This window comes from Stomoxys calcitrans, chromosome 1, assembly GCF_963082655.1.
Source record: "Stomoxys calcitrans chromosome 1, idStoCalc2.1, whole genome shotgun sequence".
NCBI classification, from domain to species: Eukaryota; Metazoa; Arthropoda; class Insecta; order Diptera; family Muscidae; genus Stomoxys; species Stomoxys calcitrans.
In genome coordinates, this window is record NC_081552.1 from 15555062 (window position 1) to 15581491 (window position 26430).

The 26430-nt window shown below is 35.3% G+C and overlaps 1 protein-coding gene across 3 annotated transcripts in view; it reads right to left on the reverse strand.

The window, feature by feature from the left end:
- Nucleotides 1–12048: 12048 nt before the first annotated feature.
- Nucleotides 12049–26430, reverse strand: part of LOC106094806 (synaptotagmin-5) — a 448991-nt gene continuing 434609 nt past the window's right edge. For 2 of the 3 annotated variants that reach the window (XM_059361032.1, XM_059361033.1), the window contains 7 exons: nucleotides 19889–20104; nucleotides 19692–19778; nucleotides 19225–19624; nucleotides 18881–19161; nucleotides 18665–18814; nucleotides 18455–18595; nucleotides 12049–13355 (listed from right to left, as the gene is read on the reverse strand). In XM_059361032.1, the coding sequence (XP_059217015.1) occupies nucleotides 13209–13355; nucleotides 18455–18595; nucleotides 18665–18814; nucleotides 18881–19161; nucleotides 19225–19624; nucleotides 19692–19778; nucleotides 19889–20104 (1422 nt within the window). In that variant the 3' untranslated portion in view covers nucleotides 12049–13208. Of the gene's footprint in view, nucleotides 13356–18454; nucleotides 18596–18664; nucleotides 18815–18880; nucleotides 19162–19224; nucleotides 19625–19691; nucleotides 19779–19888; nucleotides 20105–22952; nucleotides 23456–26430 lie in introns of those variants that run through there. The other variant, XM_059361031.1, reaches the window with a different exon arrangement.

Consider the following 26430-nt stretch of genomic DNA (forward strand, 5'->3'; position numbering starts at 1 on the left):
CCGTGAATTTGGCTCAGATCGGTTCAGATTTGGATATAGCTGCCATATAGACCGATCATCCGATTTAGGGTCTAAGTCCCATAAAAGCCACAATTATTATCCGATCTTGCTGAAATTTGGGACAGTGAGTTGTGTTAGGCCCTTCGACATCCTTCATCAATTTGGCCCAGATCGGTTCAGATTTGGATATAGCTGCCATATAGACCGATTTCTTGATTTATGGTTTTGGGCCCATAAAATGCTTATTTATTATCCGATGTCGCCGCAATATGGGACAGTGAGTTATGTTAAACCCCTTGACATACTTCTGCAATATCGCACAGATCGGTTCAGATTTGGATATAGTTGCCATATTGACCGATATCTACGTTTTAGGTTTTGGGGCCATAAAAGACGCATTTATTGTCCGATGTCGCTGAAATTTGAGACAGTGAGTTTGGTTAGGCTCTTCGAAGTCCTTCTACAATTTGGCCCAGATCGGTCGAGATTTGAATATAGCTGCCATATAGACCGATATCGCGATTTAAGGTCTTGGCCCCATAAAAGGCGCATTTATAATCCGATTTCACTGAAATTTGACACAGTGACTTATGTTAGGCTTTTCGACATCCGTCTCGTATATGGTTGAGATCGGTTTATTTTTAGATATAGTTAGTGTACTTTTAGTATTTGGTCCAAATCGGAACATATTTTGATATAACTGATATGGGACATAAGGTATGAAATTTCCACCGAATTTTGATGAAAGGTGGTTTACATATATTCCCGAGGTGGTTGGTATCCAAAGTTCGGCCCGGCCGAACTTAACGCCTTTTTACTTGTTTTTAAATTATGTTCTTCCTTAGCAATACATACTGTTGTTCTGGCTCAGTTTATATTACAGTAAATTATTTTCTTTTTGTAAGATATATTTAATTTGTTATTGTATAGTTTTTTTTAAATATTTTTTTAATACTTTTGTTTCTTATTTATATTTTTTCACTTAAAACATTTATATAATCTTTGTTTATTTCAATTAAATGTAACACTTATATATTCTTTCATAACAATACATTATTACAGCATATTTATTAAGCGTATGTTTTAAGTCAAATATTTTACACATACTCTTTGTATGTATTAGCTTCGGCTTTAAATCAAAGTAAATTAAAAAAAAGAAAAATAATGCAAAAATAAAATTGATATTTTATTGTTTTTGTTTTTTTTTTGAGTTCAAGATAAAACAAAAGATTTACATATTATTATATATAACAATTTGAAACCATTTAAGTTGTTTTTTACGCTATCGTTTGAATTTTTAAGCCTTTTTTTGCCCTATACATCCAAAATAAAAGTAAAGAAGTGAAATTTTTTAAAAATTTTATATTTTAAAAGTGCTTTTAAAGTAAAATTTTTTCTTATATGACAGTAATGGTGTGTTTTGGAAAACGAAAAAGGTAAATAGTCACACATAATAAATATTAACTAATGATATAAATATATAAATTTGCAAGGATTAGCTTTAATTCATAAAAATGGTCGAAAAATCATTTATAGTTTTTGTTTAATTTTAATTGATAGGCTTTATAGGTTTATTATGAAAAATAAAAATTAAATTTTAAATATTAGTTTCAATGCTTTTTCTACTCATTTCACATTCTTATTTTAATTTTGTTTACTATTTGTTATGATTTTATTTCATTTTTATTCAAACAAAATTAAAGTAATTTTATTTATTTAATATTTTATTTTATTTTATTTTATTTTATTTTATTTTATTTTATTTTATTTTATTTTATTTTATTTTATTTTATTTTATTTTATTTTATTTTATTTTATTTTATTTTATTTTATTTTATTTTATTTAATTTTAATTTTATTTTATTTTATTTTATTTTATTTTATTTTATTTTATTTTATTTTATTTTATTTTATTTTATTTTATTTTATTTTATTTTATTTTATTTTATTTTATTTTATTTTATTTTATTTTATTTTATTTTATTTTATTTTATTTTATTTTATTTTATTTTATTTTATTTTATTGTATTGTATTGTATTTTATTTTATTTTATTTTATTTTATTTTATTTTATTTTAATTTATTTTAATTTATTTTATTGTATTTTATTTTATTTTATTTTATTTTATTTTATTTTATTTTATTTTATTTTATTTTATTTTATTTTATTTTATTTTATTTTATTTTATTTTATTTTATTTCATTTTATTTTATTTTATTTTATTTTATTTTATTTTATTTTATTTTATTTTATTTTATTTTATTTTATTTTATTTTATTTTATTTTATTTTATTTTATTTTATTTTATTTTATTTTATTTTATTTTATTTTATTTTATTTTATTTTATTTTATTTTATTTTATTTTATTTTATTTTATTTTATTTTATTTTATTTTATTTTATTTTATTTTATTTTATTTTATTTTATTTTATTTTATTTTATTTTATTTTATTTTATTTTATTTTATTTTATTTTATTTTATTTTATTTTATTTTATTTTATTTTATTTTATTTTATTTTATTTTATTTTATTTTATTTTATTTTATTTTATTTTATTTTATTCTATTTTATTTTATTTTATTTTATTTTATTTTATTTTATTTTATTTTATTTTATTTTATTTTATTTTATTTTATTTTATTTATTTTATTTTATTTTACTTTATTTTATTTTATTTTTTTTTGTTTGTTTTTTTTTTTTTTTTTTTTTGTAAATTTTTTATACCGTCCCCCATGGAATGAGAGTAGACTAATTTCATGATTCCGTTTGTAACACGTCGAAAAATTTAATTACTTCAATGTATATATATTGTTGATCGTCTTGACATTTCCATGATTCGATTTAGCCATGTCCGTCCGTCTGTCTGTCGAAAGCATGTTAACTTTCGAAGACGCTTGCAATTTTGCATAAATACTTTTCATTAGTGCAGGATGGTTTGGATTGTGAATAGGCCAAATCGGTCCATGTTTTAGTATAGCTGCTATATTAACCGATTTCAGATATTGGTTCTCTAGGGGGCAATTATTATCCCATTTGGTTCAAACATTGCATTTCGTGTTCTGTTTTGACTTCCAACATCTCTGGTATGTAGAATAAAATTTGTTTTGTATGAATTATTTGCAGATGGTGGGTTCCCAAGATTTCGTCCGGCCGCCATAGCATGCTTTTACTTGTTTTTGTTTTAAATGCCATAGCACGAAGTAATCAAAAAAAGAAGTACTATGTGTTATTAGCACAATAGTGTTTTTCTTTTACTGATATTTCTTTCTCTCAAAGGGTGCTTGTCTCAGCTAAGAGTTTATGACAAGGCTATACGGTCCTTAATAATCCAATTGGTCACTTAAAACATTCCTATTGGCAGTTGGGAATGAAAACATTATTCGTCGTCTTTATTCCAATAGGATTGAAAAATTTCCCCGTTTTAGAAGAATTCGCTCATAAATGAATATATTTCTATTGATATTTATGAAAAATAGTAGAAGTGGTGCTACTGTGCACGAATTTGAGGTTGTAGGTTACCCAGAGTCAAGATCAGCGTGCTATAGAAGATTTTCTTAAAATCTTAATATTTAAAAATTTTATTATTATTATTTACTGAGTTAGTATTTTAATTTTTTTTTGTCTCAAGAAGTGATCGAAATATCGATACTTAGGGAGGCCTATATTATCATACTGACCGATTGGGATAAAACTTGGCACTGGTTTAAGTCATAAGATAGTTTTCTGAGCCAAATTTCAGCGAAATCGGATGAAATTTTAGGCTTCTAGGGGCTCAAGAAGTCAAATCGGGGGATCAGTTTATATGGGGGCTATACTTGCAACCTCCAACGACCTATATCAATAAGATGTAGGTGTGTAAAATTTCAATCGACTAGCATAACGACCGCTATCGTGATTTCGACAGTCGGACGGTCGGACACAGAATGTCGAGACGATCCAGAATATATATAGTTTATGGGGTCGTAAATCAATTTTCCGTTATTATAAATTGAATTACTAGAGTACTAATAGGTGTAACATTTTGACGAACATTTTTGCCATCGTAGCTTAGGTTTAGGATTGGTCCTGTAATACCTTGCTAAGTTCGGTCGGGCCAAATTTGATATACCCTTCACAATGGGTCAAATTTGTGGAGTTATTTTACGGCACCTCTTTTTAGGCCAACAAAGGATTAAAGAAAATAATTGCTATGCTATTGGAGCTGTATCAAGTTATGGTCCGATTCGGACCATAGTTGAATTGAATATGGGAGACCAAAGTAGAAGTTATTGTGCAACATTTCAGCCAATTCGAGTAAGAATTACGCCCTTTAGGGGCTAAATAAGTAAAATATGAGAAGCCGTTGTACAAAGTTTCAACCAAATCCGTTGATAATTGCGCCCTCTAGAGGCTCAAGCAGTCAAGATCCCAGATCGGTTTATATGGCAGCTATATCAGGTTATGAACTGATTTGAACCATATTTGGCAGATTTGTTGGAAGTCATAACGAAATATTTCATGCAGAATTTCAGCCAAATCGGATAAGAATTGCTCGCTCTTGTGGCTCAAGAAGTCAAGATCGGTTTATATGACAGCTATATCAGGTTATGAGCCGATGTCAACCATACTGAGCACAATTGTTGAAAATCACAACAAAACATTTCATGCTAAATGTTTGCCAAATCGGATAAGAATGGAGCCCTCTAGTGGCTCAAGAAGTCAAAACCCTGAGATCGGTTTATATGGCAACTATATCAGGTTATGAACTGATTTGGCCCATTTAAAATCCCAACCGACCTACACTAAAAATAAGTTTTTGTGCAAAATTTCGAGCCGCTAGCTTGAATCCTTTGAAAGTTAGCGTGCTTTCGACAGACGGACGGAGATGGATAGATCGAGTTATAATAATCATGACGATCAAGAATATAAATACTTTATGGGGTCTTAGACGAATATTTCGAGGAGTTACAAACAGAATGATGAAATTAGTATATTCCCATCCTATAATGGAGGGTATAAAAATCGTAACAAAAATGAAAATTGGCGGAAAATAATGGGGTGTCGCCATTTTGTCTTCGGTTTGATCGTTCTGCTGTTGATTTGAATAGTAATCAGGACGCCTAGATTCAAATACCGGGTAGAACCTAAAAAAATATTTCTTTGCCTCTCATTAATGCTGGCGACATTTGCGCTGTTATCAGCCATTAAAAACTTTTATACGGAGGTGTGTTGTTAACCAGCACGCTGTTCGGGCGAAAAGTGGTCCCTAATCATTGGCCTATAACTTTAATCGGACTTTACCATTAAAATGAGAGAAATTTCTCCTATGCCTTTAGGAAAGGAAGCTATCGCTGCCAGTTATATTTCATTTCATTCGTTTGACGCCCTTCTTTTGAAGTATAATGGCGTACATTTAATCTTACCTTTGAAAAATTTATAGTTGTGAAATACTAAGTAAAAATTATAATCAAAATGAATTTTTGAGTTTGTCAAAGAAAGAACTTATGCCCCTATGAATACATCGAACTAGTGTTAAATATTGGGTTGCCCAAAAAGTAATTGCGTATTTTTTAAAAGAAAGTAAATGCATTTTTAATAAAACTTGGAATGAACTTTAAACAAATATACTTTTTTTACACTTTTTTTCTAAAGCAAGCTAAAAGTAACAGCTGATAACTGACAGAAGAAAGAATGCAATTACAGAGTCACAAGCTGTGAAAAAATTTGTCAACGCCGACTATATGAAAAATCCGCAATTACTTTTTGGGCAACCCAATAGTTATTTCTTCGTAATTAATTAACTTGTCAACAATCTGATCGTTTGACATTTCAAAGTGGTTAACTTCCTTGCTAATGCTGTGGTGATTAAGAGGACAATTTTTGTTCTTGTATGTTGTGGGAGAAAATATAACCATCAAAAAGTCAGTCTACTCTTAAACAATGAAATACCAAAGATCTTTAAAAGTACTGATGAAGAAATGTTCTGAAGTTCTTCGTTTTTTTTTTGATTTTTTTTTATTACCCTTTGCTACAAAGTACAAACGAGTATCCTTAGAGACCAATAATCGCTTTAACAAGGACAATAAAACAATTTGCAACCACTAAAAGTTGACAAATGCAAACAAATACTCAAGATATGCCCAAAAGAAAAAGGGTGTATTCTTTTCTTCCTCCTTTTTCTCTTTTTGGCATTTGTGAAAATATGATTGACGATGACGACAAGCTATATTATGTTGATCTACACCCAACATCATAGAAGGTACTTAAGATCCTTCTGTTAATTCCTTAAGATTGGTAACTACAAGTATGCTTAAGAGCCTGCTAAGGAATACCGAAAAAAAAAACTCCAAGTCAGTTATGCAAACTAAAGAGGGGAGTAACATGCAAGTGAAATGCCTTGAGCCATCAATCATAAATTTTGATGACATATCCTTTTTGTGAATTTTTTGAAGTCATGTCAAGTGTTGTTTGTTTCCTGTAGTTTCATTGTTTTGGTTTGTTTTATTTCTCGGTAAGTTGTTCTTATTGTTTGCCAAGAAAAGAACAATTTTCGAAAACTTAAGGATAATTTGCATTTTTAAATGTTGATGTAATTGAGACATGTCAGGGATGAAACAATGTTAAGAAAAAATTTATGATGGGAAGGGGGATTGGTAAATGTCTATAGAGAATTTTGTCGAAATTGTGTTTCGTCTGTTTTTGCGCAACCTAATTTTGGTTTTTTTCATTTCAGCATTTCCAGTTTCAGCTGGTCAAATAAATCCAACAAAATTTTGTTTCTATAAGAAAAATGTATCAACAATTTTATTTCTATAGAAATTCTCGATTTCGCGATTTCTGATGCATCTTCATCATCAACAACTTTGTCCAATTGATAAAGGTGCTCTACATATCCAACGACTATTGAATATGGTGTAGAGCATGCTTCAAAAGTCCTCTAGCTCTCCCAAGCGCAATAAGTGAGCAAAAGATTTATTTTCCACTATTCCGACACACAAACTAATCATCAATGCTTAGAACAACAAAACACATCAACACAACCAAATTATTTTTATTGTGCACTTGAACATTCGTCGAATATCACTGCAAGTGCTATTTGTGGTTTGGTTTGTCTGTTTGCTCTCTTATTGCGGCAGAGCTCAGGGCCCCGTTCCAGAACAAAAATGTGCTCCACACCGTATTCAATAGTCGTTGGGTATGGGCATGGGTATGGGATGAAGATACATGACGTATCAGAAATCGTGATCCACTATGCCAATCAAAGTTTTTTGGCAACAGCACACACTTGCCTAACGTTGATAAGGCAAGCTAAATACAAATCTCAATCGATCCAGACCAAATTACAGAAATATGTAGAGGGGCTTAACTTAACTCACTGTCCCAAATTTCGGCGATATCGGACAATAAATGCGGCTTTTATGGACCCAAAAACTAAAATCGAGAGATCTGTCTATATGGCAGTTATATCCAAATCTGGACCGATCTGTGCCATATTGCAGAAATACGTCGAGAGGCTTCACATAACTCACTATCCCAAATTTCGGCGACATAGGACAATAAATGCGCCTTTTATGGGCCCAAAACCTTAAACTGAGAGATCGGTTTATATAGCAGCTATATCGAAATCTGAACCCATCTAGGCCAAATTGAAGAAGGGTATCGACTCGCCTAAGACAACTCGCTGTACCAAATTTCAGCAAAATCGGATAATAAATGTGGCTTTTATGGGCCCAAGACCCTAAATCGGAGGATCGGTCTATATGGCAGCTGTATCCAAATCTGAACTGATCTAGGCCAAATTGAAGGGGCATGTCGAGGGGCTTAATACAATTCACCGTCCCAAATTTCAGCAAAGGGCCTATGATATTATGGGCCTATTATATTAAATCGGCGGATCGGTCTATATGGGGGCTATATCAAGATATTGTCCGATATAGCCCATCTCTGAACTTAAACTGCTTATGAACAAAAAAAGAATCTGTGCCAAATTTGAGCTCAATATATCTATTTTTAAAGACTGTAGCGGGATTTCAACAGACAGACGGATGGACATGGCTAGATCGTCTTAAACTTTTACGTTGATCAAGAATATATATACTTTACAGGGTCGGAAATGGATATTTCGATGTGTTGCAAACGGAATGAAAAAATGAATATACTTCCATCCTTCGATGGTGGGTGTAACAAGTAAAAACGATCGGGCCGGGCCGAATCTTGGGATTCTGCTAAAAGTGTATACAAAACCAGTAAGGAAGGGCAAAAGTCGGGCGGTGACGACTGTATAATACCCTACACCTACGCTATAAGTACTATGTGGGAGCTATATCCAATTCTGTACCAATTTTGATGGACCTCGGCGGATGTTTTCAGATGGGTTATCAAACAATACGGTTGACAAATGACAACATTATTGCAAATTACCCAAAATCTGACGAACATATATATGGGAGCTATATCTAAATCTGAACCGATTTCGAGCAAACTCAGATATTGTGGTTGGTCAATAAATGCGCTTGTAGTGGCTCTTGGAGTGCAAATCGGGTGATATATTGCAGCTATATCTAAATCAGGACCGATTTCTATGAAATTCATCAGTAATGTCGAAAGTCATAAGAAAATCCTCTCTGGAGTGGAAAGGCCCCTAGGGTGGTGAATGGTGGGTTTAGGGGGTGGTGTGGACTACCGAAATTGGGTATGAATTTCGTGCCCAAATACCACTCATTAGAGCCCCATATTGCCATGATCGGTAAATCATGGCCTTGAAAATATTGGGTTGCCCAAAAAGTAATTGCGGATTTTTCATATAGTCGGCGTTGACAAATTTTTTCACAGCTTGTGACTCTGTAATTGCATTTTTTCTTCTGTCAGTTATCAGCTGTTACTTTTAGCTTGCTTTAGAAAAAAAGTGTAAAAAAAGTATATTTGATAAAAGTTCATTCTAAGTTTTATTAAAAATGCATTTACTTTCTTTTAAAAAATCCGCAATTACTTTTTGGGCAACCCAATAATATAAACATAGTGCTCTTCTTTCAAATACCATTTGTTTAAACCCAATATTGCCATTGGTTTAAGGGAAGTTTATGGGATGAAGCGTCCTCAAAACACTTGGCCTCAAAATTGGTTATCAAATTCGTTTTCCAATCTCAACTTCTTTTCGTTTGAGACACATATTGCCATGGTCGGTAAATTTGTACTCACTCTTTGGGAACGTTTTGGAGAAGGGACGGTGCCCCAAATACATGGTCCTACATTTGGATATCACATTCGTATTCTACTCCCAAATACCATTATTTGAGGGCGATATTTCGATAGTCAGTAAATAATTGCTGTTTGTGGGGTGTTTTGAGGAAGGGGTAAGACCCTCAGCAAATTGGTCCCGAAAGTGGGTATCAATTTCGTGCTCTACTCCCCAAAACCATTCATTTGACATGGTTGGTAAATATGTACGATTAAGGGGTGTTTGTATGGGCCCTAAAAACAATCAATATCGAACTCTACTCTCTTAAGGCCCAAATTGTCATGGTGAGCAAATACGTCCTATTTGGGGGTTGTTATGGGGGATTGGGCGCCCTCTCAGTAGTTACTGAGGCCCTGAAAATATATATCAGATTCGTGTTCCACTCTAAAATACCTCTTCCTCCCCATATTGCAATGGTCAGCAAATACGTCCTTTTTGGGTGAGAAGTGACGCCATACTTGACACATTTCGTGTTCTTGTGGTGTTCTGTTGTGACTTCTATCAACTCTGCCAACTGGGAGCTATATCGGTCAAGATCCTGATACAGCTCCCATATAAACCGATCTCCCGACTTGACTTCTTGAGACCCTGGAAGACGCAATTTTTGACCGATTTGGCTGAAATATTGCTCCCATGAAAACCGGCCTCTTGATTATCCTTGTTCGGTTCGTAGAAGCTTTAATTTTTACTGGTTTAACAGAAGTTTGGTATATAGAATAAAAGTATGCCCCTCAATTAAATTTATTTTATATAAATTTTTATCAGAATCCATGGTGGTGGGTTCTCAAGATTCGGCCCTGCCGAACTTAGCACGCTTTTACTTGTTTTAGATAATTTTGTCAATATTGTATTTTTACAGAAAATTTTATCGAAATTTGATTTCCATAGAAAATTTTGACAAAATCAAAATTTTGTATAATTTTATTTCTTTAGAAAATTTTGTAATTTTTTTCCCAAATTTTTATTTCTATAGAAAATTTATTTTCCCAAAATTGTATTTCTATGGAAAATTTGTCTAAGTTTAGTTTCTACAAAAACAATTTGTCAAAGCTTTATTTGTATGAAAAATTTTGTCAAAATTTAGTTTCACATGTCTTGCGCTAAATTTTGTTTGGTCTTGAAATAATTCATACCATCGGATATTGTCCAGCTGCAGACCATAAGGTAATCTATCTCTTTTACAAATAGAACACAAAAACACTTGTTTTTTAAATTTTATGTTGTCTGTTTGTGCTTTCTTTGTTTGGTCTTAAAATCTTATTGAGATTCCATTGCAGGATATTGTCCGGCTTTAGACCATCGTTTAATGCTTTCTGTTCAAAGAATAGTATAGCAAAAACATTTAAAAGTAAGCAAAAAGTGTGTTGTTGCTAGAAGCATTTGACTGGTTTCCTGTATCGCGATTTCATTTTCGACCAAGAAAAATCATCAGCAGGAGATGTCAAATGGATCATGGTGCTTTACAACCATTCCAACTAGACTAAGTTGTAAAGCCCACATCTGAATTTTAACAGGGCTCTTTATGTCGACTTGTTTCATAAGCGCAATAGAAAACAAATCAAATCTTACTTCCCTTATTCAATTCTAACTTATCCAACGATGCTAATAGCAAAACAGTTTTGTTCTTCGCACGGCGATCTTCCAACGATTGATTCTGCCAAATTTTCTAGAGAAAATTTTGTCTAAATATTATTTTAAGATAACACTAGCTGAACTGGGTTCGCTCCGCTGCGCCTTCTTTTTCTTTATATGGGAAAAATATAGTATATCGCTTGACTAACAGTATAACAATATAAGTGCCTTTATCTGAATCCCATATGATCTTAATTGGTCTACGAATTCGCTTGGAGGGTTTTAGTTTGGATGTGTGGTGGACTTTATTTCAGATGTCTGATTAAGGGTCCCCCAGACACTTGACCTTGAATAAAATATCATCATCGTGCTCTTCTCTGAAGTACCATTTATTTAATCCCCATATTGTCATTGATTTAAGGGGAGTATATACAATAGGATGAGGCGTTCCCCAAAAACTTGGCCATAAAATTGGTTATCAAATTCGTTTTCTTATCCCAAAAACCTTTCATTTGAGCCACATATTGCCACGGTCGGTAAATTTGTACTCTTCGGCGGTGTTTTGGGTTGCCATGTTTTATTGGGTTCCATGGTCATACCTTTAATAGAGCCTCATATTGCCATGGTCAGTAAATAATTGATATTTTTGAGGTGTTTTGGGTAAGGGGTAGACCCCAAGAAAATTGATCCAGAAAGTGGGTATCAATTTCGTGAGCTACTCTCCAATACTTTTCATTTGGGCCCCACATTGACATGGTCGGTAAATATGCCCGATTTAGGGGTGTTTTGGGGAATGGGGTGGTCCCCTATATACTTTGCCCTGAAAATATATCAACATCGTGCTTTACTCTCAAATATAATTTATATGAACCCCATATTGTCATTGCCCTTAAAATTGGTTAACAGATTCGTTTTCTTACCTCAAATAGCATTCATTTAAACTCCTTATTGCAAAAGCCAGCAAATATGTCCGGCTTGGGGTTTGGGCTCGAAGAACTATGAATATCGAGCTTCACTGTCTTTAACACCCAAATTGTCTTGGTGAGCAAATACGTCCTATTTGGGGGTTGTTATGGTGGTGTGACGTCCCCTAGATAGTTGGTGCCGAATGTTGATATCAGATTCATGGTCTACCCAAATACCTTTGAACCCCATATTTCAATAGACGGCAAGCATCACCGGTTTGGGGGATGGGGTGGTCACTCAATGACTTGGCCTAGAAAATATATATATCAGATTCTTGTTCTACTTTAAAAACCCTCTTATTTGAGCCCCTTATTGCAGCGATCAGCAAATACTTTCCGTTTGGGTGGTGTTTTGGGTGTGGAGTGGCCCCACAGACACTTTTCCTGAATATTGATACCAGATTCGTGCTTTACTTCCAAAGACCTTTCATTTGATCCCCATATCTCTAAGGTCGTAAACTTGTCATCTTTGGGGAACGGTTTTGACGAGGGACAGCCTCCAAACACAACAAACCCCCTACATTTGGATATCAGATTGGTATTTGGTAAATAAATCCTGTTTGGGGGGTGTTTTGTGCAAGGGGTGGACCCCCAGATGCTTGGTCTCACACCTAGATATCAGATTCGTATTCTACACGCAAATACCTTTCATATTGCCATGGTCGGTAAGTCCGACTTAAGGGTGTTTTACGGGTTGAGGTGGTCCCCCAAACACTTAATCCGACAATTGGGTATCAGACACGTTTTCAAATCTGAAATTTGTTTTTTATAGAAAAAATTTTGTCGAAATATTATTTTTATAGAAAAATTTGCGAAAATTTTATTTCTTAAGAAAGTTATTTCTATAAAAAATTTTGTCAAGATGTTTTTTTTTTTAATTTTGTCAAGATGTTTTTTGCATAGAAAATTTTGTCAAAATTTTATATTTACAGAAGATTTTTTATTTCTATAATTTTTATAGTTAAAATTGCAATTTTAAAAACTTTCATTAATTTTTTTTTTTGGAAAAGTTTTCTTCAATGTTAGTTTTGGAGAAAATGTTGTTGAAATTTTTTTTCCATTGTTTAAAAATTAATTATTATTTTTTTTTTTGAAATTTCTTTGTAAATTGCGTTGTTAAAATGATTTTTTTGTTTTAAAAGTCTGAATTTTATTTGTGTATGTGTTTTTTATTTGCTTTTTTCTGAAAATTGGTGTATTCTATTTGTGTTTTTTTTTAAAAAATACTTTTGATGCTGTTGTGGTTCGTGGTAATAAATGTTTATAGTTAACCTACAATAAGTTTACAATTTGATTATTTATATATTTCTATATATGTGTATGTATAATATGTTTATGTATTTATATATGTGTACGGTATGTTAAACAAATTTTTATTTTTCACTTATTTTGTAAATTAGTTTGCGCAATTTTTTAGGAATGTGGTTTTTTGTATATTTTCGTACATCCTCTTAACGTATATAATGCCACATGGCTGTAGGTTTACGTGCGTTATTGATCATATCATGCCAATGTTGACATCCTGTGCCACTTTCTTGGGGACCCAAACCAATGCTGCCAATATCTTGGGACTCACCACCGGCGGAAACAACATAGATCTGTGGAGAAAATCAGTAAAATTTTAGAAATTCTTAATGGAACCGAATGTGTAAAGGTTTAATGCAGGTGCCATCACAACCCAAAACTATGAGGCCAAGATCCCCTTATGGAGTAACCTACATGTGAGTACCAATTTGATCCCATGTATTTGGACGTATTCAGCACCCCAATTAGTGGGGGGTGCTCTCTAGCACTCATTTCAAGAGATCACGGCACGTGGTTGAAAACGAAACTTCAGCCAAAGCTCATCTCTACCCGTGATAGCTACATTCCCTTCTGCCGGTTCAAAACTCTTTTCACTCTAGCCATGTAACTCTTGAGTAGATCAATGGTGCATAATTAGACACAGTCTTACACAGAGGACAGCACGCCACCATACCCTCTGAGATGATGTTTTTTCTTCCTAAGTCGGACATGAGTAAGGAAAAAGGGGAAATTACTGCGTGGCGCAGTTCGACACCCCTTTGTGGAGAAGTTTTTGTATGACTGTCATATCAAATGGTACAGTACTTCGTCAGAATTGGGAGGGGTAATCACAGTTGAAAATTTATTCTGATGTTCTTGCCAGGATTCGAACCCAGGCATTCAGAGTTATCTGCGAACATGCTAACCTCTGCTCTTTGTTGGCCTCCAAGACGGTCGTGAGTACGATGCTCAATAACTTCTCAGAATTCGCTTAACCATTCCAACTATATACTACGGTTATTCTTTCCTTCACCAGATCCAAATTGCACCAGGTAACAATTCCGTGTGAAACATTCACTTTGAGATATTTTGCGAGCGCTACGTTCCAGATCGAATCATGAGCAAGCGATTTCTTGACAATATACATTTGAGCATAATGAAATGGGCTAAAGGGGCGACCAAAACTCCAAGGGAGTGATTTTGATTTTGGATTTTGCTCGACGTGTTTTGTTATGATATCCAACAACAGTGCCATGTATGGTTAAAATCGGTCCATAATCTGATATAGCTGTCGTATAAACAGATCTGGGGACTTGACTTCTTAAGCTTCTAGAGGGCGCAATTCCTATCTGATTTGGCTGAAATTTTGCATGACGTATTTTATTCTTACTTTCAACAACTGTGTCAAATAAGGTTCAAATCGGTTCATAACCTGATATAGCTGCCATATAAACCGATCTGGGATCTTGACTTCTTGAGCCTCTAGAGGTCGCAATTATTATTCGATTTGCCTGAAATTTTTTACGACTGATCTTCTCATGACCATCAACACACGTGTTTATTATGGTCTGAATCGGTCTATAGCCCGATATAGCTCCCATATAAATCGATCTCTCTATTTTACTTCTTGAGCCCCCAAATTGCGCAATTCTTATTCGAATTGGCTGACATTTTTCACAGGTCTCCAACATATAATTTAATTGTGGTCCAAACCGGACCATATCTTGATATCGCTCTAATAGCAGAGCAAATCTTTTCTTATATCCTTTTTATACCCTCCACCATAAGATGGGGGGTATACTAATTTCGTCATTCTGTTTGTAACTACTCGTAATATTCGTCTGAGACCCCATAAAGTATATATATTCTTGATCGTCGTGAAATTTTATGTCGATCTAGCCATGTCCGTCCGTCTGTCCGTCCGTCCGTCCGTCCGTCCGTCCGTCCGTCCGTCCGTCCGTCCGTCCGTCCGTCTGTCTGTCGAAAGCACGCTAACTTCCGAAGGAGTAAAGCTAGCCGCTTGAAATTTTGCACAAATACTTCTTATTAGTGTAGGTCGGTTGGTATTGTAAATGGGCCATATCGGTCCATGTTTTGATATAGCTGCCATATAAACCGATCTTGGGTCTTGACTTCTTGAGCCTCTAGAGTGCGCAATTCTTATCCGATCAGAATGAAATTTTGCACGACGTGTTTTGTTATGATATCCAACAACTGTACCAAGTATGGTTCAAATCGGTCTATAACCTGATATAGCTGCCATATAAACCGATCTTGGGTCTTGACTTCTTGAGCCTCTAGAGTGCGCAATTCTTATCCGATCAGAATGAAATTTTGCACGACGTGTTTTGTTATGATATCCAACAACTGTGCCAAGTATGGTTCAAATTGGCCCGTAACCTGATATAGCTGCCATATAAACCGATCTTGGGTCTTGACTTCTTGAGCCTCTACAGTGCGCAATTCTTATCCGATTGGAATGGAATTTCGCACGACGTGTTTTGTTATGATACCCAACAACTGTACCAAGTATGGTTTAAATAGCTGCCATATAAACCGATCTTGGGTCTTGACTTCTTGAGCCTCTAAAGGGTACAATTCTTATCCGATTTGAATGAATTTTTGCACGAAGTATTTCGTTATGATATCTAACAACTGTGCCAAGTATGGTTGAAATCGGTCTATAACCTCATTTAGCTGTCATATAAACAGATCTGGGGATTTGACTTGTTGAGCTTCTAGAGGGCGCAATTCCTATCCGATTTGGCTGAAATTTTGCATGACGTATTTTATTTTTACTTTCAACAACTGTGTCAAATAAGGTTCAAATCGGTTCATAACCTGATATAGCTGCCATATAAACCGATCTGGGATCTTGACTTCTTGACCCCTAGAGGTCGCAATTATTATCCGATATGCCTGAAATTTTGTACGACGGATCCTCTCATGACCATCAACAAACGTGTTTATTATGGTCTGAATCGGTCTATAGCCCGATATAGATCCCATATAAATCGTTCTCTCTATTTTACTTCGTGAGCCCCAATGGGCGCAATTTTTATACGAATTGGCTGAAATTTTTCACAGGTCTCCAACATATAATTTAATTGTGGTCCGAACCGGACCATATCTTGATATCGTTTTAATAGCAGAGCAACTCTTTTCTTATATCCTTTTTTGCCTAAGAAGAGATGCCGGGAAAAGAACTCGACAAATGCGATCCATGGTGGAGGGTATATAAGATTCGGCCCGGCCGAACTTAGCACGCTTTTACTTGTTTTGCTTAAGAAGAGATGGCGAGAAAAGAACTCGACAAATGCGATCCATGGTGGAGGGTATATAAGATTCGGCCCGGCCGAACTTATCACGCTTTTATTTGTTTTTAAACTGCTTACTTAGTCGAAATTAGCATTTGTTTGCCAGTATTATTCTTCGCTTAATCTCAAAACTGGTGTCATTCGTTTTGGTTACGGCGGTGCCGTGATATCCTTGTGGGAGATGATCTCCTTTAGAATGATGATCTCCTTTAGGAAGATGATCTCCTTTAAGGAGAGACGATATCCATTAGGAAGATGATCTCCATTAGGGAGATGATGTGTTTTATAGAGATGATGTTCTATGGAAATGGGGTCTCCTTCTTTTATGGTGCCCTTTAGGGAGATGGTCTTTTTTGGGGAGATACTCTGCTGTAGAAGTGTGGTCTTATTTAGGGAAGAGGAATCCTTATGGAGATTATTTCCTTTGGGGACGTGGTCTTCCTTTGGGGACAATCTTCTCTAGTGAGATGGTCCCCGTTGGGGAGGTGATCTGCTCTAGGGAGATGATGGCCTCCTTGGAAAATTATCTGCTTTTAGGCAATGATGTCCTTTAGGGAGATGATATTCTTTAAGGTGATGAACTCCAATAGGGACACGAGCTCGTTTAGGGAAATGAACTCTCTTGGAGCGGTGATTTCCTTTAGGATTATGGTCTCCATTAGGGAAATGGTCTCCTTAAAGGATGTGATCTCCTTAAGGGAGATGACCGTTTATTGTTAACCTTCTGTGGTTAATCTTTTGTATAAAAGTGGTGCCCTTAATTGGACATAGTCTCGGTTTGGAAATATCTCCGTCGGGGAGGTGATCTTATTTTGAGGATGATCTTATTCACAGTCTTAGATTGACTCTGTTATTTTCATTTAGAAGATCAAACTAACCAGATGGATTATGGCCAGAGGACAGAGTGGGCCTGTGGGGGTCTTAAGGGGGATGACCTTTCATGGGGAGATGAGATCCTTTTATGATCTCTTTTGCAGAGACGATCTCATTAAGGGATATGATCTCCGTAAGGGATACCATCTCCTTTATGACTTCCTTTGGAATGATTTCCTTTGGGGAGATGATCTCCTTTAAGAATATGATCTCCTTATCTCTTTTAGGGAAATGGTTTCCTTTTGGAAGATTTTCTTCTTAAGAGAGATCTCCTTTGTAGAGATGATTTTCTGTTCGAAGATGATCTCGTTTGGGGATATGATCTCTTCTAGGAATATTATCGACTTTTTGGGAAAATACTCTATGGGATGATTCGTCCGTTAGGGAGATGATTTCCTTTTGGTATGACCTCTTTTAGGATATTATCCTGTGAGGAGATGACCTGCTTTGGGTAAATGATTTACTTTGAGGGTCAAATTTTCTTTGGGGAGATGCTTTACGTTGGTGCGATGATCTTCTTGGGGAGATGATCTTCCTTAGTGAGAAGGATATGATCTCCTTTAAGGAGATCATATCCTTTAGGGAGATAATCTTTTTAAAGGAGATCATCTCCTTAAGGGAAATGATATCCTTAGGAGAGATGGTCCCCTTTGGGAATATTATTTTCTGTAAAATAGTGATATCCTTGATTGAGGGTGGTCTTTTTTATTGGGATCGCCTCGATGGAGATAATCTCGCTTTAGGGGGATAATCTCTTTTATGGAGATGATTTCCTTCTTTCTTCTTTAGAGAGATGGTCTTCATTGGAGAAGATGATCTCATTTGGGGATATGATATCTGTTTTAGATATCATCGTAGTTTGGGAGATGATTTCCTTTTAGCAAATAATCTATTTTTAGGATATCTTTTCTATCTGAAAATTCCTATTAAGAGATGGTTCCTCGTAAATTATAATCTCTCTATGGAGATGATCGTTTCGAGAGAGCTGATATTGATATGGTCTTCCAAGATGATCTGCTCTGATTCATCTTGGAAGACCATACCACCACCAAAAATCACTTCACTTAGAGAGAAGTGATTTTTGGTGAATTTAAATCTTTAAGGGAAATAATTTCCTCTAGGGAGATGATCTTGTCAAGAGGGTTCATCTTTAATTGGGAGAAGATCAATAATCCTTTTTTTAAATGGGCCTAGGTTTTAAAAAGTCTTTTAACTTTTCATACCTCAATGGCGGCATTGTGCAAATATGACGATTGTAGATTGAAGGTGAACGGTTCATTCCAGGTGGGATGTGTGGGATCTTCTGATTTGCTAATGCTAGTCTTGCGCTTTTTGACACGTTTGCCATTCAGTATTAGATATAACTGCAAGGAAAATGGCAAAAGAACGCACAATTTTAAGATTTTAAGGAGAATCCGCCGCAGTATACTTACCTTCACATAGGTTTCCTGGATGGTATCCAAATTTTTGGCTTTCATTATGACCACTGTTAAACGTTCAGCTTGTGGTAGATAATTCAAGGAACATAATAATTCAGGACGATCCTCAGGAGGTTTTTTCGTGCGCAGCAGATCGCCCCAGATCTGAAAGCAATCAAAATGGGTTAAAAGGAGAGAGATTTCCCAGAGAGATTTTGGATTATGCATTACCTCCACTGATTTTGACAAGTCCAAATTGTCTATGGAAATTCTAACTTCTCCTATTATATCATTGTGAGAATAGCGATCATAGTCTAAAACCTGCAGAATCAACTCTTTGCCTTGCAGTTGATCTCTAGAAACAGGAAATTTGAAATGTTGATCAAAGTATGGACTGGATTCACCACGATGTATAAGCGTTTGACGTTTGCGTTTATCCACTTCCGGCTCAAGTAAGAGACGTACATAGGGATCGCGGAAACCACCTTCTTCAATAGGGCACAAATTGTGAGCTTAAATATAAAAAGGGCCATTGGATATATTTTCTTATATTTTCTAGGCTTTTAAATATTTACCTTCAATCAAATGTACAGTTAGATCAAATAAATGATAATCATATTTAACTCTCAAATGTAGCCTTCCCAAGGCTGGACTGTTTTCTGGAGCATTGAGATTTATTGGACCATCAGGTCCTTTATACAAATCCGGTTGTATGGCACCCAAGGGCGAAGCTGGTCCCAAATTAGGATCTACATTTGGTTGTATCCTAGGTGGTATGAGTAGAGGTGAAATACATCGACTACCATGTTTTGCACTGTGTGGAGAAGTCAGTGTGGTATTAGGTATGCTGGACAGTGAGTTTAAGCTATTCTGCGATGGACTGGGAGTACGCAAATCACTAACCTCAGCCGCTATCTGGCTGGCTGCACGGGCATCCAGTGATATGGTACGCATAGGACTGGGGGTACGGGAGAGCTAAAGATTGAAGGAAAAAATTAAAAACAAAACATTTATTTTTAAGTTCTTGGAGAAAAATACTTACATAGTAGGGAAATATTGGTTCGGTGGGCAATGAACTGCGTCCATCTGGGCCAAATGTGCGTATTTGTGGAGAAGAACCGCGATGACACTAGGAACGAAATGGAAATTTATGAAAGCAAAGAATCGATACAACAGGGAGACACCTCACAGAGTCTTTAAGGCATCGCCATAACTTATCTTTTCTATGCCTTTACTCACCGATTGCCTAGATGGTGCACTGTCAACACTTGATTGGCTTGATATTGAAGGGGTCCTTTGTAGTCTTGGCGGAAAGGAACGTGATTGATGATGTAAATGCATAGGACTGTGTAAAGCTTCAGATGGGCCACGTAAAATATCAGCGTTAACATTTTGTGAAGAACCAAGATTTGCTTGTGGATGAATGTGCTGTGACTCTTTTGTAAAATTCACCTCCTGAAAAAAGATAAATGACAAAACATTGTTAGGAAATAATTAAGGATACATTTTCTCTCTATTAAACTCAAAAGAGAAATATATGCTATTCGTTACACAAAATTCGTAGGTGGATGTCTACTTCAGTTTATTAGTAAATTAGGGTGCAGATATTCTCTAATGAGACTGTCTCCAGTAAGGAGATGGCCTCCTATGGAGATAAAAACTCACTGAAATAGAATATTTTCTTTACCAAGTTGGATTACATTAGAAGATGATCTCCTACATACTACATTGTCTGTTTAGATGGATGTGATCTCCTATTTAGAGATGATATTCTCTTTGGAGATAAAATGATCCCATCTTCAAAGATGATCTCCGCTTTTACGATGAAATCGCCATTGGAGATGATTTCCCTTTGGAGATGATCTCCTCTTTTGAAATGATCTCCACTATGGAGGATATCTCTACTTTGGAGATGATCTCCATTTTGGAGATGATCCCCATTATGGAGGTGATCTCAACTTTGGAGATGATCTATATTCCAGAGATGATCTTCACTTTGGAAATAAGATGATTTCTTCTTTGGACGTTTATCTCCTCTTTGGGCGTGGTCTCCACTTAGAAGGTGATCTTCACTTTGGATATGATCTTCAATTTTGAGATGATCTCCACTATAGAGATTATCTTAACTTCGGAAATGATCTCCACTTTGGAGATTATCTCCACTATGGAGGTGATCTTCAATTTAGGGATTATCTTCAAAGTGGAGATGATCTTCAAAGTGAAGATCTACTTCTCCAATTTGGATATGATCTCCACATTGGAGATTATCTCCACTTTGGAGTTTATCTCCACTTTGGAGATTATCTCCCCTTTAGAGTTTATCTCCACTTTGGAGATTATCTCCCCTTTAGAGATTATCTCCACTTTGGAGATGATCTCCACTTTGGATTTGATCTTCTCATTGGATATGATCTCCACTATGGATGTGATCTCCACTTTGAAGATAATCTCCAAATTGGAGATAAGACGATTTCTTCTTCGGAAGATGATTTCCTCTTTGGATATGATCTCTACTTTGTAAATAGTCTCCTAATTGGTTATGATTTCCTCTTTGGATATGATCTTCTCTATGGAGATTATCTCAACTTTGGAAATTATCTCCACTTTGGAGGTGATCTCCACTATGGGGTGATCTGCACTGTGAAGATGATCTTCAAATTGGAGAAGATCTCTACTTTGGAGATCATCTTCACCTTGGAGATTATCTCCACTTTGGAGATGATCTTCACTTTGGAGATGGTCTCCTCTTTATACATGATATCCTCTTGGGAGATGATCTCCTCTATGGAGGTAATTTTAACATTTGAGATGATCTCTTATTTGGATATGATCTTCACCTTGAAGATAAGTTGATTTCTTCTTCGAAAGATGATCTCCTCTTTGGAGATAATCTTCTCATGAGAGATGATATCCACTTTGGAGATAGTCTCTTCCTTGGACATGATCTCCTCTTTGGAGTTGATTTCCTCTTTGGAGTTGATTTCCTCTTTGAAGATGATCTTCACTATGAAGGTGATCTCCAATGTGGAAATGGTCTTCATTTTGGAGATGATATCCACTATGGGGGTGATCGCTACTTTAGAGATAGTCTCCTTTTTGGACATGATCTCCTTGTTGGATGTGATCTCCTCTTCGGAGATGATCTCCACTATTGAAGTGATCTTCAATTTGGAAATGATCTCTACTTTGAAGATGATCTCCGCTTTGGAGAGTATCTCCTCTAGTGGGGTGACCTATACTATTGATATTATCTCCACTATGCAGATCTTCACTTTGGAAACTATCTCCACTTTGGAGATTCTCCCCACTTTAGGGATGATCTCCACTTTGGACGCTCTGCTTAAGGAAGACAACTCTTTGTATAGAAATGATATCGTCTAATTTCCTATAGATAAATGATAATTTCTTAGGTCTCCTCTAAGCAAAAGATTTACTTAATTGAGAAGATCTAATCTACACTGAAAGTATTATTTAGAGTGCTGATCTTGTTGGTCACCGTAGGGCAGAGGTTTGCATGTCCTTCTATAACGCTGAACGTCTCCAAGGAGATGATCTCTTCCAGGAGTTTACCTCCTTTAGGGTGATGATCTCTTCTAGGAAGATGATCCCCTTTAGAGAAATTATGAAAATGGGGGAGGAATGGGGTATGGTCCCCTCTTTAGATATGCTATTATCTGGGAAGATGCAATCTTAAAGGGATATTCTCTGGGGAAATGATATTCTATTGGAAGAAGATTTCCTCTGGCTAGATGTTAGCCTCCAGGGTGAAGATCCCGACTAGAGGAATCATCTGCTCAAAGAAGGTGATCCTCATCAACGATCCTCTAGGAGGAGGAGGAGGAGAGGAACCCTGCCAGCGGAAATATTTCCTATAAGAAAGTGATCTTCAAAGAATGGAAATTTGCTTTTTTAGAAACTGGGTAATGAGTGGATCTCTTCTCGATCATCAGTCACTCAAATTAACTTAAATATCTCAAAAGAGCGTTGAGAGAGAAAAGATGATTTTATTCCATTGACTTTGAAATTTTTAAAAAAAATACAAAAATTAAATAATTGGCCTGGTTCACGCATAAAGCACGTCTCAAGAGGACTATGGACTTTTCATAAGAATGTTTTTTTTCTAATATTTGAAGGAATATATTTTTGTTTTCTAGAAATTCAATTTTTATCAGCCAAAAGAATCGTGTTGATTGCTTATGGTGGTTTTTTTAAAACCTTTGAAGTATGCAATGAGATATTGATACAATTTTTTTTCTAAAATTTTATAATATTTTTTAATTATTATTATTTTTCAATTAATCACCTGTTCCGAATCCGTATGCAATTCATAGCTATCCGTTACACTACATATGCCACTAGTGTTCGACGTTATTGACGATGCCGATGGTGGCGGTGTCATTGGCTGTGACAATGGTGGCGTTTGGGCCGTTGATCCCGTCGTTGCACTGTTACTGCTGGCATTATTTGTTGTACTGTTACTTTGCTGTGATGTCGATGGCGAATCCTCGGAGTTGCGATCTAAGGTTACCTTGCGTACCGCACCGACACGTTCCTTGGCCATGCGTGACCATGATTCGATGCGTTTGTGGGCGAGCCAGCATGCAGCTGGACCTAGACCACTCATTATTTGTGAAAATATTTTGGCAAATTTATCACAAACACGTTGAGTTGAAAATTTTTAATATGTTCAACTCGAGAGAGAGAGAGAGGTTGGGGAATGAAGGCGGGCGTATTTAGATATTTTATTTGTCCTTGTCGAATGCAACAGGATTGGAAGGATTTATTTATTGTTGTTATGTTTCTTTTTGTTTTTTTTCTATTTTTCTTTAGTGTTTCACTGTTATTGAATGTTTCTCATTATTTATGCTAAAATTTTTATGAAATATTCATATGTCTTGGAGTGATAATTGCATTTGGTTTGTGGTTTTGTCAATATTTAATCAAGAATCACTTTTGCTGGTATTTCTTTGGAGTTTCAAAAGCAAGAGCATAGAAGTTGAATTTTGAGGGAGATATCTTTTGGGGTGAATTTTTTTAATGTTTTTTACTAGAAAGTTTGCAAGATGTTTAGGTTTATAGATAATATTTTCAAAATTCTATTTTTCGGGAAATTATTGTCAAAACTAAATTTTTGTGGATAATTTTTTAAAAATTCAGGTTCTATTCAAAATTTTTTTTTTCCATATATTATTTTTATAGAAATTTTGTCACACCTTAAAACATTAGTTTTTGTAGCAACTCATGTCAAATTATAATTTTTGCAGAAAATTTTAAAATTTCATTTATATTGAACATTTTGTCAAAAGTTTTGTTTTTTAAAGTTTTGCCAACAATTTAGTTTCAAACCTTGTTTCTAAATGTTATATCTTAAAAAATTTAAATTAAACACATCGAAATATCAATTTCCAATCGGACCATATTTGGATATAGCTGTTATATAGACCGATCTGCCGATAAAGGGTCTTATGCCCATAAATGATTTTAAGACCCATAAAACCTTTATTTATAAACCTGCATTTATTACGAGATTGCACTGAAAGTTGAAACAGCGAGTTTTTTTAAGCCTTCCGACATTCGACCTGAATATGGTTCAAATCGGACTGTCATATAGACCGATCTTCTAATTTAGGGTCTTAATCTCATAAAAAGGGGATATCTTGTCTGATTTGCCTGCCTGAAACTGTTACTTGTATTCGAATTTTCGGGACCTGAATAAAATATAATGGAAACCAGCCCTTATATAGATATAACTATGGATATAGTAATGGAGTTATAATAAAATTGGAAGATTATTATATCTTTGGTGGTGGGTATCCAAAGTTCGGCACGGCCGAACTTAACATGTTTTTACTTGTTTTAATTTAATTTTAGTTTTTGTATTTTTATACCCTCCACCATAAGATGGGGGCTATATTAATTTCGTCATTCTGATTGTAACTACTCGAAATATTCGTCTGAGACCCCATAAAGTATATATATTCTTGATCGTCGTGAATTTTTATGTCGATCTAGCCATGTCCGTCCGTCTGTCCGCCCGTCCGTCCGTCCATCCGTCCTTCCGTCCATCCGTCCGTCCGTCCGTCTGTCTGTCGAAAGCACGCTAACTTCCGAAGCAGTAAGGCTGGCCGCTTGAAATTTTGCACAAATACTTCTTATTAGTGTAGTTCGATTGGTATTGTAAATGGGCCATATCGGTCAATGTTTTGATATAGCTGCCATATAAACCGATCTTGGGTCTTGACTTCTTGAGCCTCTAGAGTGCGCAATTCTTATCCGATTGGGATGAAATTTTGCACGACGTGTTTTGCTATGATATCTAATAACTGTGCTAAGTATGGTTTAAATCGGTTTATAACCTGATATAGCTGCCATATAAACTGATCTTGGGTCTTGACTTCTTGAGCCTGTAGAGTGTGCAATTCTTATCCGATTGGAATGAAATTTTGCACGAAGTGTTTTGTTATGATACCCAACAACTTTGCTAAGTATGGTTCAAATCGGTCCATAACCTGATATAGCTGTCATATAAACAGATCTGGGGACTTGAATTCTTGAGCTTCTAGAGGGCGCAATTCCTTTCCGATTTGGTTGAAAATTTTCATGAAGTATTTTATTCTTACTTTCCACAACTGTGTCAAATAAGGTTCAAATCGGTTTATAAACTGATGTAGCTCTCATATAAACCGATCTCGGATCTTGACTTCTTGAGCCTCTAGAGGTCGCAATTCTTATCCGATTTGCCTGAAATTTTGTACGACGGATCCTCTCATGACCAACATACGTGTTTATTATGGTCTGAACCGGTTTATTGCCTGATACAGCTCCCATATAAATCGATCTCTTTATTTTACTTCTTGAGCCCCTAAAGGGCGCAATTCTTATCCGAATTTGCTGACATTTTACACAGGTCTTCAAAACATTATTTAATTGTGGTCCGAACCGGACCATATCTTGATATCGCTTTAATAGCAGAGCAAATCTTTTCTTTTATCCTTTTTTTGCCTAAGAAGAGATGCCGGGAAAAGAATCGACAAATGCGATCCATGGTGGAGGGTATATAAGCAACAAATAAAGTGTGGAAATTTTTGATTTTTATCGAAAATGTTGCCTTAAATTTTTCGTAATTTAAATTTTAAATCTTTTACAGTCATAATGTACAACTGGTTTGTTTCCCATAAAAATCGTACTTGCAAAGATTAATTATCTCACTAAGGCCATCACATTGCAACTCTTGCCAGAAAAAAATCCACAAAACCACAAATTTTTGATTTTTATCGAAAATGTTGCCTTAAATTTTTCGTAATTTAAATTTTAAATCTTTTACAGTCATAATGTACAACTGGTTTGTTTCCCATAAAAATCGTACTTGCAAAGATTAATTATCTCACTAAGGCCATCACATTGCAACTCTTGCCAGAAAAAAATCCACAAAACCACAAAATCAACAACTCCCTCTATTCATTTGACTACAACACGGCATAACTCACATTATCATGTCCACATGACCTTTTTCCATTTCCATTGAATAGAGAGCAAATTATATGCGGTTTCTGTCCATTAAACATACAAGCAAAAATTGTTCATGTCAAATGATGAGCAACATCAAAGGCTGTTAAATATTCCGAAAGGAACACCATAACAATGCATGGTCGTTTCTTGGTGTACATTCGCTACAGGTTGGAGAGGACGTAAAACAACATGGCCGAAATGAGTGTCCTAGAGTCCAAATGCGAGTCCAGACCCAAAGTACATGACTGTCGAGCTAGGACAGTTTAAAGATT